The sequence below is a fragment of the Pygoscelis adeliae genome, unplaced genomic scaffold, assembly GCF_000699105.1.
Source record: "Pygoscelis adeliae isolate BGI_AS28 unplaced genomic scaffold, ASM69910v1 Scaffold241, whole genome shotgun sequence".
Classification (NCBI taxonomy): Eukaryota; Metazoa; Chordata; class Aves; order Sphenisciformes; family Spheniscidae; genus Pygoscelis; species Pygoscelis adeliae.
This window is the reverse complement of record NW_008824056.1, coordinates 3,752,796-3,768,033: the sequence shown is the minus strand read 5'-3', so window position 1 is coordinate 3,768,033 and position 15,238 is coordinate 3,752,796. Positions and strand designations below refer to the sequence as shown.

The window sequence follows — 15,238 nt, the reverse complement described above, 5'->3', positions numbered from 1 at the left end:
GAAACCAAGAGCGTGTCGGCCATCCATCCATCCACAAACACTGAACAGCTGGCATCCACGTAACTGGTAACAGGGACTGGGCTGAAGACTGTTGCTCTTAGTCCGAAAACCTTGATCAGATCAGGTCTGATCCGAACTGATTGCCTGGCAAAGCCAGGCAGGGATGTTGAATCAGTGTTGTGTTTCAAAAGGAGTAACTTTCACATGTGTAGTGATGCAATTGTTAAAAATTGCTATATTTCTGCATGATCTTTGCCTTTGTAAAATAAGGCACTCAAGGGAGTTGATGCTTTGTCAAACAAACATCCCTGACATGTTCCTTGCAGAGCTGCAAAGTTTTATTTCTATCTGTAAGATAGAAATAAATTGGCTTATGCTTTGAAGCACGTAACAGATTCAGCTGCCAAGTCTAATCCTAATGAAATAAGTATTCCCTAAGCATGCAAAATCAGACACCTTCCCCCCACCCCAAAATCGGAGATTACCGTAGCGTGCTGTTGAGAAGTGATGAAACGCTTGGGTATTTCCTGTGATGGGAAGCTAGTGTTGCTGATGGAGGGTTGTTTGCAGTTCCTCTAGCTCTTCACCGTGTGAGTAGGCAGGAGTGTTCATGTTTAAATCTCACGGAGTAAGGAGAGGCTGGAGGAGCAGCTGTGCGTCCCAGTTCTGAGATTTAGACCTTCCTCTGGCTTCGAACTGGTTTCTTAGCCAGAGACAGCTGCAAATTCCAGGTGATGCTCTCAGTGCTTCTGCTTTTGTTTCCTCTAGAAGAGAGAGAGAAATAGAATTTTTAAAATAATTAGAGGTTTACTTCCTGCTTTTGACCTACTAAGAGTCACTATTTTTAAAGGAGAGCATGTATTTTGTAAGACTGCGCAACTTTTCTGAGGGTAGAGTTGCACTCCCGTCTACTACCTTTTTGCCTTGTGGTTCTTTAGTATTATTTTTGTACACAGTCTTATTTTTTAAAAACTTTTTAAGTAGTTGAAAGAAGTAGTGATTGGTTAGTTTGGAGAAGGTAAGTATATTACTGAACAAAATATTTATACTTATGTGACTTGCAGAGCAGTGCTCAAAGTTTTTAAGTTATATACAGTGCATCAACATTATGCGATACCTTTTATTAAAAGACTAAATATAACCAGTTACCATTTAAATAAACTATACATATTTCAATTTCTTTGAGATGTGCAAAATAAAATTTTAGGAGTTGGGCTGCATCTTTTTTCAATGGACTTGTACATAATAAGAGAAACGTCACACAGTTTCTAGACAACTGTCTTCTATTTACTAATCTGCTACCAAGTATCAGTCCAGGGGACAGTTAGGAGGGTCATCTGTATGCGTCGTCTGACTGTCCTTACAGACACATACAGAATTCATAATATCAGATTACATTTTTTCCTTCTGTATTTTTACCTTACTCTTTAGTGATTTCATTTGGCACTGTTTTCCTCCACACTGATAACCACAGGAGATGCTTTTTGTGATGAAGAGTTAGTTATTGTTTATTGCAGTCTAGTCTACTTGGGTTGGGTTTCTGCAGGTGATGACAGAGAAAAGAAAAGAGACTTCACTCGTATCTGGTCTTTTCAGGATGAATCTTCAAGTCATGAGTGTAACCAGCGAATGATTCTCCTTTATGGCGTTGGTAAGGAGCGTGATGAAGCAAGGCATCAGCTGAAGAAGATTACCAAAGACATCCTCAAAATTCTGAATAAGAAGAGTACTACTGAAATGGGTGGTAAATGCTTTAACGCTGCTGTATGGTAGCCTGTAGCGAAGATCACGGGAGCTGTGAGGTGCTCAGCAAGTTGTCTGGAGCCATGCATGTTGATCATGTAATTTGGCTTTCATCCCCTTCACAGTCACTGGGTGAAGTACTGACCAGAGTCCCGCAGCACAAAGTGCAATCTGCTGGCCTGCCTTATGGCTGCGCCAGGACGGCAAAGGGCCACTGTGGTTAGAAATCCCTATTTTCCATTATAACAACTTGGCTGTAAACACTTGCGTTAGGCTAAAGCCTGGAATATGAGATGCTGGCCAGCGAGTGATACATATTCCTTACCCTCCTAGTAAAACAGATGACTGTTTTTCAGTTTTTCTTGGGTATCACCTTTTTGCATTGGAATAACCTTGAAGTAGCTTTGATATTGCTACATGCTCTGGCATACGTTTGTCCCAAGTATAATGAAAACTGAGGCAAGTTGGGTTTTATGTAGTCATGAGTAAAGCTTATTAAGATTTTTATCATCTTTTAAATCAATAATAATGCAAAACTACTAGGGCTCCATTAAATATAAAATGACCAAAATAATTTTTTATCTGTTAAGTTGGGGATGAAGGGCAAAAAGCCAGGAAGACCAAACAAGAAGCATTTCCAACCCTAGAGACCGTGTTCACAAAACTACAGCAACTGTCCTATTTTGATCAACATCAGGTGACATCTCAGGTACTTCCCTTGTATAACATCGTAGCTTTTTATGGTCTGCTGTAGAGATATCAAATAGGAAGCAAATCTAGGTTTTTAGAAGTGTTTTGTATATACCAAGAATTTTCAGTGCACTGCTTATTCAAAGGCAAGAGAAAAAATGCTGCCTTGGTATTCTAAAATACTGGCTTCAGTAGATATTTGGGTGTTTGGTTTGGTTTGTTTGTTTGGGGGGTTTTGTTTGCCTGTTTTGCAAGAAGCTTTCTGGATTATTATAGATGTCACGATTTTTTAATGAAAAAATTAAAATAAATTTTACATAAATTCCCATTAACAACATTGTTTGGGGCTCATTGGTAAATTAGATACTTATTAACCAATCTCTTGCATATGTATAAGATATGTTACTGTATCTGTGTTTCTGAAGGACAGTGAACTCTTCTGTGTTTTTGTGCAACAGAGTATGTCTCTCTGAGAAGCTAGTGGATAATACAGTTTGTTCTTTTCTGGATATTAGAATTTATAGTAAACCTTCACTGTTAAAAAGCTATATCAGTGGCTGACTGGAGAACATAAATAATTTGTTTTAAATGACAAACCTAGTTTTCCTGGTTTATATTCAGATGTGTAAGTGTGCAAATGTATCAGTATAGGATTTCATCACTTTGTCAGGCGTTACTGTTTTTAAGTATATTTTAATAACCAGAGGCTAACATAAGAAAAAAAGTAAGAGGTACACATTTGATAATTTATAAGACATCTTTGGATCTGGTCTTTTGAATGAATTTATTACGTTTTGTTTGCAGGATAACGTGTTATTAATTATCTGAAAACAATCAATAAAGAAATCACAATGCAGTAGGATGAAAAGAAAAATTATTTTGCCTCTTCTTTAAAGCAAAATACCCCGCAGAATAAAAATCAGTATTGTAGATGTTAAGAACAGTTTGACTCTCAGCTGTAAAGCAGCAGAACAGCATTTTCTGTGTTGTCAATTTTGAAAATAAAACAGCATTTCGACTGACTTGCAGGATAGTAGAGTAATAGATATACTCATGCATGATCTGTTAGTGCTTTTATCTGCAAAATGCTGTCACTTGCTATTACTACTTATAAGATTTTTGGAGCACTAGTGTATCTGAAAAGCCCTCAGTCACCATATGACTTTTCAACATTTATTTTCACAGATCTCCAGTAATGTTCTTGAACAGATAACTAGTTTTGCCTCAGGAACGTCATATCATCTTCCCTTGGCTCACCATATACAGCTCATCTTTGATCTCATGGAGCCAGCACTGAATATCAATGGACTTATAGACTTTGCAATACAGGTAAACAGAGTTCCTTTTTTTTTGGGGGGGGAGGGGGGGGTGCGGGTCAGGTTAGGTCAGGATAAAGCTGTCATACATATTCTGTAAACCCAGAAAAAAACCAAAAGCTGGACTGCAAATCCTCCTGATTGGCTGCCATGCGCTTTTATCTGTTTCAGTTTCCTGACCTCTGAAACAGTGCCAGATACCTCCCCTTCTGTCTTACTTTGACAAGTATGGAAAATCAATAGATGTATTTTATTTTTAAATCTTTCAAAATCAATAAAATTCTGAATTATTTTAGCACAAAGTATTTTAGAATGGGCTTCACTGTTTCGGACTGAACCATCATATTACACAGTAAAGCATCTGGGTGCCAGAAATGCCATGTATTTCTGAAGAGCAGTTCTGAGAGACGTTTTTTTATATGTAACAGTTTATTTTGCTCCCTCATTCCCTTGTTCTGTAGTGAATAAGGAACTTCATTTTTGTTTGCCATATAGTTTTTCCTTAATGCGGTTTTTTTTTGCATCTATTTTACATGTTTAACTTGGAAGTTATTTTCAGTTCATTATTTTTGTGTATGCGTTTTCAGTTGTTGAACGAGCTGAGCGTTGTGGAGGCAGAGCTGCTGCTGAAGTCGTCCAGCCTGGCAGGAAGCTACACAACAGGACTGTGTGTCTGCATAGTCGCCGTTCTGCGGCGTTACCATGCCTGCCTCATCCTCAACTCAGAGCAAACTGCACAAGTCTTTGAAGGGTTTGTGGCAGCTACAATTTTCCAAAAAGTATTTTTGGTGTTCTCTCTTAAGCAAAAAATGCGTTTCGGTTCAGCTAGTGAGACCAACTATCACACTGCTATTGGAAGGCTGTAAGTGAGCTCAGGTGAGTGGAGCGGATGGCTCACCTCTGCAGCCTGCTCCCCACTGCTGGGGGCTGGTAGGACCTGCACACTTTGTAACCTAGGAAAAGGGGGGAGTTGTGTATCTTGATTTCCTACCCATTCGCCCCATTCTGCCCTGGGCTCCCTGAGTGCCTCTGTGTCCTGTTGTCCCTGGGGCCCAGGCAAGCGCACAGGTGACACCAAACTTCACGTGAGCCCTGTCAGCCTGTAGATGCCAGGACTGTCATCATGTTGCCCAGCTAATGGTGGGGTTTATATGATATGTAACAACATGAGACACATTTTTAAGGTGCGTTGGCACGAACTCAGAATGATTTTATTTTTGCAGGTTGTGTGGGGTGGTAAAGCACGTCGTTAATCCCTCAGAGTGTTCCTCCCCAGAAAGGTGTATTTTAGCTTACCTCTATGATCTGTATGTGTCCTGTAGTCACCTGAGAAGCAAGTTTGGAGACCTCTTCAGGTGGGTGGTAATGGGATTTTTCTCACCACTGCCTAGTCTGTAGACTGATGCAGGCTGCTGTGGTTTCAGTTTGGTTTGCTTTCTGTGGAAAATATGCTGTTGTCTTTGCTGCTTTGCCTTTACTGATGCAATTCTCTTGCCCATGCCAGTGCAGCAGCACAGCATGTGGTCCTGAGCCTGTGAAGTCCTCGTGCTGTGCCAGTACCTGCCATGGAGGAGCAGAGGCTGAGCCCTCCTTGCAGTGCTGTGATTAGCTTAGCGGGTTGCTTCAGGAAGCAGTGCTTGCACGCAGCGAGCAGGCGTGGGGCGAGGGAAGCAGGGACTGTCAGTGTCAGGTCAGCTGCTGAGGCAGCAGTGCCGCGCAGCATTGGACCCCTCCCCACACACCTTTGCTTTCGCAGACTGTGATGTGACTGATTTGGTTTCTATAATGCATTAGCAAATCGGCTGTAATACATACAATGTTGGATGGAAAACAACAAAATCTTAGCTGACACAGCTGTAATATTCTATTAAATATTTCCTTTGATGTGGGGAGAGGCACAAACATGTTTGAGTTCGTGAAGTTTTATGCTCGAATGTTCAGTTCCTTGATTTTTAAATTAAAAAAATACCTTAGGTACCCATATGCTGTATTTTTGGCTCTTACTTTTTAAAGGGGGAGTGGAAACCTTTCATATGCAAATACGCATCTTGTGAGAGTTACAAACCACTTCAGTTACTGTCTCCCCTCCTAGTTCATATATCTGGTTTTGGTCTGCGTGTTTCAGATTTGTGGTTTTCATTTCATAGGGAGCAGGAAAAGAGTTCTCAGTAATAATACTTTAATAGGTTTACAAATACATGGGAACAGTAGCATTTAATATGAGAAACACTAGGAAAAGGAAATATGAAATATAGAAGCACTACAGAAGCGTCTTAACTATATGTTCATTTTTCTACTTAAAACCTCAAGTTCAGTAACACAATAAAAAATAACATTTTTATTAATACTAACCTACAATAGCAAAACAAAACATCGTCTAGTAATAGAGAGATAGTTAAAGTATTAAATCATATATTAAAGAAGTGATATACAGCACTTGATTTGAAGCCCCTTTTTTCAGACAAGTGGAGTTAGAAATTCTCTGAAAATTGGTAACAAAATTTATGTATACATTTTCTAAACAGTTGTTTACAAGGTAATAGTGCTACACTCGTTTTCTTTTTGGTTTCCTTGCAACAATTGAAACAAAACCAAAAGCAGTTGTCTGTACACAGCAACTTTTTTTGCTCCTTTTTAGCACGCTGTAAGTCCAGCTATTTCTTTAAGTCAATTTGAAACGACAATAAAGTACAGTTCATAAATGTTCAAATTTAGAGACTTACCTTCCTTATATTGCAGTGCTTCGAAGTGGCTTCTAATATCATCTGCAGTATTTCTCATGACTGGGTTTTACTAAGTGAGCTGCATGTTTTGGTTTAGTATGCTTGGTATATTTAGTTGTATTCGCTAAACTTCCTTTTTTAAATCATTCCTTCACTTTTTTTTTTTAAATCTTCTGACCACTCCCCCAGTGTCACTTCTTATGCAAGTACAGCTTCAGAGGCTGCTTTGCTCACATACTCAGTATTGTATTGTTTGGGTTTTGGACCTTTCTTTCTGTGATCCATGGGGTAAGTGTAGGTAAATGCTGTGATGACAGTGTCGGGGACATATATGCGCCCAGGATGCTGGTGCATGAGAGCCCATTTCTTTGCTGTTACACTGGCTGTTAGAGCAAAGGGTTAACGTCAGGCATTACCCTTCTTGTAGATTAATAATCTTACTAATGGCCTCTTCCTTCTGCCCTGGAGCATCCCGAGGAGCAGCAGCAGTGTGCAGGGGTTGCGCAGTGACAGGGTGTCCCCAGGGGTGCCCTCCAAGCCCTGCATCCAGGCGCTGCTGCACATATCACCATCCTTCCTGAGGTCACAGATACCTTCCAGGCAGCACAGTGCTTCCTCTGTCTTTTCATCCTGGGGCCAGTGGAGTTCTAAAAAGTTCCAAAGGTTTCACGTATTTGAAATTAATTTCAATTAATAGATTTTTTTTCAGTAATGAAGTCTTCCCAGTTGGGATAATTACTGAAGTTTGTCCATATGGATGTTGTTTCCAGCTGTGGTATAAAACCCAACGCTTGAGAGAAATGCTCCTTAGAACATTTTGTGTGTGAAATTTGCATTCTTCATTAACACCTTTTTTTTTTCCCTGTAGAAAGCCAATTAACATGTAGGTATTCCTAGCATGGAACATTTCTTGACCTTTTGTCATAGTTATTAATGTCAAAATATGACCTTTAAGTATCTTTTCTCTGTTCACTGATTTCATATTTCAAAAAGTTGTCTGTCTACATTATTACCGAATGTAGAGTTTTTAATTTAGATACATTTTCTCATTTTTCCTTAACTAATTCTTCTTACCACCACTGCAGTTCACTGTGTCATAACACATAAAGAGGGGGAGCAGTGTTGTGAAGCACTGTTATAGTTCATGGGGAGGCACCTGATGCTCCAGGATGTTATTGCTAGTGAGGAATGAATGTGTGGTCCTTATCCAGCTGCTCACAATTTCAGTCATAGAAATGTCATAGAAGCAATTTGGAAACTTGAGACTTTATTTGCAGGAAAACTTGAATGAAATTGATGTATCAGCCTTATTTTCTGGTAGATGCTCCTTATCAAAAATGAGTTTGAAAATGTGTACAGAATGGTAACTGAACTAGGATTTTCTAATCCCACACAGTATGTTCAACAGTATTTCTGCAAAGTACATTTTTTGGCAACTCTCTCTTTTTTTTTTTTTTTTTTTTTTGTCCTCAGTAGTGCCTGTTCTAAGGTGAAGCAAACGATATACAGCAATGTTCAGCCTTCAAATTCCAATTTACTGTGGGACCCAGAGTTCATGCTAGATTTTATCGAGAATCCTTCTGCTCACAGCATTAACTACTCAATGCTGGGCAAGATCCTGAGTGATAACGCAGCCAACCGCTACAGCTTTGTCTGCAATGCGCTAATGAATGTGTGCATGGGGCACCAAGATGCAGGAAGGTAAGGGAAATGGTGCTGGAATCTGAATTGGATGGATTTTTACATGGTATATATGAGGTTTCCTTTCACCTTTTTTTTTTTGTGTCTTTTTTGCAATTGTTTTCATTCATTTCTCTTTCTGGTTGCTGAAAATTTATTAAGTTTCCTCTGAGTTATTTCATTAAATCAATCTGCATAATTTAACAGAAGCGAGTAACAAGTAGAAAGAACTCACTGTAAAACAGTCAGTAAGCTTTTTGTATCAGCAGTTGTGCCATTTCAGACAGAACAGCTCAGCACAATCTTTGCTCATTAGAAGCCTGTAAATGAGGGAAGGTTCTGCATTAGGTCATTTCCTTCTTCTGATGCAATTGGTGTTTAATTTATTAAATGTGTAACTTACTAATTATGGCATTCATCTTCATAGGTAATATATAGATTTTTCCAAAATTATTTTTTAAAAAGTATTAAGAGTTTTATTGGATAGAAGCTACTAGAGTTATAACAGCTGTCAGTTATATTTTAAGAGTAGCTTGGACCTCACGGTGCACAGTTCAAGTCGATCTCCAATGATTAGAGTTAAGGATGAGATCTGCACTTCAACAGGTTGTCCAGCACTGTCTTATTGTGGTTGTCCTCTGACACCAGCAGGTGCTGGCTCCTGTCACAGTCAGGTGGAACTTTGGTCTGATCCAGCACGACACTTCTTGGGTCTTAAGTCTATGTTGGATCTTTTTAGGTGATCTCAAGGTACTGGCAAGACATACAGTGAAGAACCTTTGCAGTAAAACAGCTTAACATCAGTGTCAGGGTTTTACACTGACAGTATGTTTTCATTTGTAATTCAGATGTTCTTCTCTTAGTTGCTTCTTCCTTCCAGTGTGTAAACATATAAACTCTACCTTCTTGTGCAGATGTAGCAGTACAGTGTTTTCCGTTCTGCAGTCTGTGAGGCAGGGTGAAACGGACACTGATTTTTGGATCTAGCCTTCACCTCTGCCCACAGCACCTTTACTCCTCTTACACAATCAAAACCACCAGAACTTGGTGTTCTGTTCTGATTCTGTTCCAATTTTTATTAAGAAATTCTTGGTCTTGATAGTTAGGCCTAGATGCAGCAGCAGTTGACAGTCTTTTTAAAGGTTGCTGAAAGATCACAAAACTCAAGGAAATTGCGGGCTTTTTTCCCGTTTTGCTTTTTCCCCGTTTCGCTTTTTCCCCGTTTCGCTTTTTCCCCGTTTCGCTTTTTCCCCCTGAGCAACCTGATCTAGTGGAAGATGTCCCTGCCCATGGCACGGGGGTTGGAACTAGATGATCTTTAAAAAGGTCCCTTCCAACCCAAACCATTCTGTGATTCTGTGAAATGTGGGGCATCCTTGGTAGAGCAGAGCAGCTAAGAGGAAGCAGTTTTGTAAGAGCAATGAAGGGGAACATCTAAATCTGGCCAGACGAGTTTCACTGTGGAAGAGAGAAAAAATAACTTGCACTGGGATGAGTCAAGTCTGCTCTGTTTTTTAAAATGTTACATAACTCTGAATCATACACCGAATCATATGTTACACAGTATGCTCATCTATGAAGTACAATTCATTAATGCCAATTGAGTTTGTGACTCTCTTCTCCCTCCTAAACAGTAGTGCTGGCCTGGCACAGGGAGGGAGGGCTCCTGCAGTGAGATGTCACTGCTGACCTGGGGGCTGGGGAGATGCGCGCCACACGTACCACTTTCCCGTGGCATTTTTGCATGAAAGAGGATGGAGCTGCTGTTTGTGTGGCAGCACTAAGGAAAGGCCAGAGTGTGCCCCTGTAGAGAGGGGCAGGTCATCTATCATGGTGGGCTGCAGGCAGCGGGGTTTTGGGTGCTCCATCCCTCTTCCTGGGCAGCTCAGCACAGGAAAGCTGGTATGAACACAGGGCGTATAAAAGTAGGGTGTACACAAAATAAAGGCCCTATGCTACTGTATGTTGGATGGATGCAAGTTATGGGGTACAAGTCACATACTGGTTTTTTTTTTTCAGATGCTCCAGTTGCTACAACTGAGTAACACTAGGTTGTATGTACAGTAGCATAAACCACATTTGGACCTAAACCCCCACCTTAAGTAAGGAAACACCAGTTCTTCTGCCAAGCGCTGATCTGCTTTGACCTAAATATTTATTGTTTACAAAACATCTTGCTTCTGTATTAGTTTTTCTCTTCTTTCCTAGGATTAATGACATAGCAAACCTTTGCGCAGAGCTGACGGCATGCTGCACGGTGCTTAGCTCAGAGTGGTTAGGGGTCGTAAAAGCTCTTTGCTGCTCTTCAAATCATGTCTGGGGTTTCAATGATCTGCTCTGCAGTGTGGATGTAAGTTCAATCTCTTCTGAAGTACTTGTTAAACCTATTTGCCTAGGGTGTGCTTAGAAGTATAGTAAGGTTTCCACTCAATACAAAATGCTGAGCCCAAATTCAGTCCTGTATCCATTTGAGTTTTCAAGGCTTTTAATGAGATTCCTGATTGATTTTTATTCTTTCCTACATCTTCAGGGTTAATGTAGAATTTGGGCGGTGCTTAGAGTTTTCTCTTTGTAAATTTTTTTTTCTTCGTTACAGAATGATACGGAATATCAGAGGTACTCTTTGAAAGGAGCAGGCATGTCCATATACTTTTTCTAAAATGCTGATGGATATGCAAATAACTATCTTTATTTTCAAGACCCTGTTTTGGTGTTGGCTCTTAGATTGTAGAAGGGGTGGTACACTTTGCTGTTCCTTACTCACCTGGTGTAAGTTACTGTAGTCCTGTTAAAGTCAGCAGGATTACGGTGACTAATGTTATCCAATATCTGATTCCATATATTTATCTATAGTTTAGGAACAGATTGAAGCTGTGTACATTGGGGACATATTCTTGTCCTGAAGCTAAGGAATGAGTATTGATGTTACAGTTTTTATAGAATGATAAAATTTTCTCTGTTTTTTATAAGACTAATGTTTTTTATTGCAGAATTAATTTGTGGTATTTGAAATAGGTGTTTGTTAAAATTAAGTTAAGAGCTATCAGTATTTGCCATAAAATGTTTGGGAAATGCATTAAAATGTAGAGACAAATGCTTATGTGTAAACATTTTACGGTTTATTCTTCTAGTTAATTCCTTAATAATCATGGCAGTGGTGTGTGCACTGTTATGTGAAGCCTTGCAATGTTTTTCCTTCAAGGTGAGTGACCTGTCATTCCACGATTCCCTGGCCACTTTTATTGCTATATTGATAGCCCGGCAGTGCTTTTCTCTGGAAGATGTAGTTCAGCATGTTGCACTGCCTTCTCTTCTTGCAGCTGGTAAGAAAATACCAAGAGAAAAACTTAAAATGAAAAACTTAAGACTTAAGAAATCTCCATGGCTTGAATAAGTAGTGTGTTCTGAACTGCGTTCTTGTATGGAATGCCACCTATTGTGCATTGCAGTGCGTGTGTCCCTGCAGTTCCTAAAAGGAGTGACACCAAGTTAGATCAGAGAACCCACACGTGACAAGTGCTATCAGAGTTGCTGACACTGCACTGTCCCCTTCTGTTATGCAGCCTCACCTTCTGCTCACGACTCTTTTCTGCTCTATGCTATATGCTCAAAAGTCTGCCAGATCTGCTCAGATTGTGCATTTCCTTCTGGCATCAGTCTGCCTGAGGTTGGCATTTTCTCTCTGACCTTGTCTTCACCTCCAGCCCTGGAGTACTGTAGCTATGGTCCTCTTTATTGGCCACTTCACACATTTCTTTTCACTTTCTGCTTGGATTTGTGTTTCTTATTTCTGCTTTGACTGTCAAAAGCCATTTTAACCATACATTCTTTTCTGCCATTAATTAGGTCTCTTGCTTACCAAAATCAGACTATTCTTTCCTGTTTTTTAATGACTCAAGGCCATAAATGCTGATTCCTGTTGATGAAATTATTGTATTCCCATTAAAAATGGGGCTGTGAGGTAGAACATTTCCAGGCCTGCCACTGGGACTTGTGAGGTCCTGGGCAGATGCCTTATGTCCATGTCCCATCTTCCGTAGCCTGTGGAGATCCGGATGCCGAGCCCGGGGCGAGGATGACCTGTCGGCTACTCCTGCACCTCTTCAGGACACCCCAGGTCTGCCTCTTTCCCCAGGGAACCGGTAAGTTGCCTGCTGCGTGGTCCTTTCATTTCAGAAAGTGAACCCAGATGGTTTTTGATGGCTTCAGATTTCATGTGTGAAAATATCCATAGTGCAAGTAGAAATGATAGCCTGTTTAAAATCACAGATGTTTCACTAGTGAAAAGTTGATATATACTATTCTTACTTGTTTGGGAAATGTTTTATATGCATGTAAAACTATAGAAGTTTGCTGAAACCCAGGTGTGCCATAATGTTGACATAAAACTCAGCCATATTAATATTACACCTTAAAAAAGAAAATTAAGTTTTAACACAGCACCTGTGTACACCTCAGCAAAGAGGAATACATTTAGAACAACTGTCCTGTCCTGATAGTTCTCATTTTGTTTTGGAATTTCATTGAAACAGTCATGTGAGCCTGGGACCTATTAACACTGTTTTTGTGCCGGTGCTGCTGTTGGCAACGGTAGTACGTATCACAGTCCCCCTTTGTACTAAGTACTGTCGGGGCAGTGACAGCTCCTGTAGTGGGTCATCTCGCAGTGATACCGAAACTAATAGGGATACACATCATGCAGTTTGGTAGCCTTGCATGTAAATTGAAATTAAATGTGATTTTAAACAGGGTATAATAAAGCATCTAGTCCAACAGAAGAAACATGAGGAAATTAGTTCTCAGAATATTTGTATTCAAAAATCTCAGAATTAGTGTAGTTCTCTTTCCTTTTAAATTTGAATACTCTGTGGTCTGACCTGTGTATGTTTGCCACAGACCGAAAGAGGAAGGAAAAGGGCAAGGAACAAGCACCTAACAATTAAAAGGAAACAAGACTGGAAATAACCTGTGTTTTGACTTATAAGCATTTCAACAAATTTAATGACAAGACTATTTGTGTGGGGAAAATGAAATTGAAAGAAAAAATTTTTTTCAGCTGTTAAGTGGTGTAAAATTCTTCCATCTAAAAGTAATATTTGTTTCTTTTTTTGACCAGAAATGAATGAGCTTTTGTTGCATATTCGAGCAAAATAAGTAAGAGCTGTGAAGAATACCGTCTGAGTGACAGAAATATTTTACATGGTCCCAGGCTTCCCTAGAAATAACAATAGAGTTGAATGGATAGGAAAAATCATGTCTGAACTCTAGGAAGTACTACAAATGAAACAAAATGTGACCATGTTACAGACTTTTCTTACATATGGCTCAGTTAACCATCTCAGAAAGGTGGTAGATTCATCCTTCCCTTCTCCCTCCCTGTCTTTCAGTCTGTTTATCTTCTCCTTCAAGTTAGAAAAAGCACTCACTGACTTCTTTGGCATTCTGCTTCTGAGCTGCAGAATTAGGCCTAACTGTGCAACAGGCATTTATATTAATTAATTTTGCCTCATTTGTTGTGAAGACTAGGTGAGGGAAGTAATTTCCTAAATCTGTGAAGTCAAAACCAAAATATGCTTCGGTGTCTCATTGTGATTAAATTCACTGTTTACATGGACACAGTGAAATGACAGGCTCCTTTTTCTGTTTAAACGATCATAGCTTATTTTGATATTAATACATCATAACCATGTATCCCAGTTGATTTTAATGACTTGCCTGTTGGTCTTCAGTTTCAATTTCAGAAAATTCAGTTCTTCATTCAGTTATTGTACTTCTATAGCTATTCTAGATGAAAAGGATTTTGTGCAAAGGAAATTTTAGTTGGTAAATTCAACCATTTTCTACAAGATTTACTCTCCTTTCCATAGGGAAATTATTTCCTGGAATTCGTTCTTCTTGCGATCGTCACCTCTTGGCTGCTGCTCACAACAGTATAGAAGTGGGAGCTGTGTTTGCAGTCTTAAAAGCAATTTTGATGCTTGGTAAGATTATGCAGAGTCGTGTCTAATGTTTTTGTTCTAGTGTTCGGGTAAAAAACAGATCGTGCTAGTTCACTTCCTCGGGAATGCTTCTGGGAAAGGAAAACCCTGATGACAGGAGAAAAATGTGGATGCTGTCTGTGCTTCTATGGCATGTGAGTAGCGTTTGCCCCACAGGTCAAGAGAGAATTTTTCTCTGGTGAGTCAGCCCCAGCTGATGAGGCTTTAAGCAGATGTGACTTTTTCACACTTTGACCCCTACCCCTGCCACCAAGTCCCAGTACATCTCAAACTCAGGCGAGTCCCTCTCAAATATAGAGAGGAAATACGGTCTCAGATAATTTTTCCCACCTTTTTTGTGTTTTACCACAAATCACGTGTCTGTCATTGCAGAAGTTGCAAAAGAATCACTGCTAAGCAACTCTCCATGAACGACGAGTGTGTTATTTTTCCAAACAAATAACTGCCTCAGAGCTTTGGTTTGGCTTAAGTTCAGTTAAAGCTCTTTTGACCTATGGTGATGTGTATTTTTGGAGCTGAGTAAACGTTCAGTTAAACAAGAAAGGTCTTCCAGATGTGGACATACCCACAGAGGTACACCTCCAGCTAGAGTGCCATTATTATATTCTCTGTTCACCAATGTCTCAGAACTGTCTTAAAAACCCCGTGATGCTTAGTGATGTGATTATGGGAAAGATGTTAGCTATCTGGGATGGACTGATGGATTTGAGAGTGAGTTTGAAATACGTTTATGGCCATTATCTATGTTTTCTTGCTATTCAGAGTGCTGAGATTTGCTGGTTTTCTTCATTAATGGTGTGTAGTGTGAACACTTGTTTCATCTCTATGCAGGGACATAGTTTGTATAGGGTCTGGTGCAGGGTGCTACGAAGGAAAATTCGGACACAGTTTATTTGTGCCTTCACTGCAGCACATATCTCCTATACTCAAAATGTTATATTTGGACATGTCTCTTCTTGGCACCCTGCATTAGTTGTTTAAAAATTGTACATGATTTCCTGAGGAAGAGCATCAGGTAAATGACAGCTGTTGCAGTTCTATGCTGAGGAAGCTTTGTGAGTAGAAATCTATGTTAGAAAAAATAATC

The 15,238-nt window shown here is 39.8% G+C and overlaps 2 protein-coding genes across 2 annotated transcripts in view; one reads left to right on the top strand and one right to left on the bottom strand.

Annotated features, from left to right (window-relative positions):
- The window catches only part of P2RY12 (purinergic receptor P2Y, G-protein coupled, 12), a 3,956-nt gene extending 3,392 nt beyond the window's left edge, over positions 1-564 (bottom strand). Inside the window, exon 1 of the mRNA XM_009333965.1 lies at positions 486-564. The gene's annotated coding sequence lies outside the window, so the exon portion shown is untranslated. The remainder of the gene's footprint in view (positions 1-485) is intronic.
- MED12L (mediator complex subunit 12-like) overlaps positions 1-15,238 on the top strand; it is a 148,172-nt gene that overhangs the window by 99,381 nt on the left and 33,553 nt on the right. The window contains exons 12-21 of the mRNA XM_009333967.1: positions 1,597-1,744; positions 2,334-2,452; positions 3,619-3,762; positions 4,337-4,500; positions 4,973-5,104; positions 7,946-8,173; positions 10,361-10,502; positions 11,355-11,475; positions 12,193-12,294; positions 14,020-14,133. Coding sequence (XP_009332242.1) covers positions 1,597-1,744; positions 2,334-2,452; positions 3,619-3,762; positions 4,337-4,500; positions 4,973-5,104; positions 7,946-8,173; positions 10,361-10,502; positions 11,355-11,475; positions 12,193-12,294; positions 14,020-14,133 — 1,414 coding nt within the window. The remainder of the gene's footprint in view (positions 1-1,596; positions 1,745-2,333; positions 2,453-3,618; positions 3,763-4,336; positions 4,501-4,972; positions 5,105-7,945; positions 8,174-10,360; positions 10,503-11,354; positions 11,476-12,192; positions 12,295-14,019; positions 14,134-15,238) is intronic.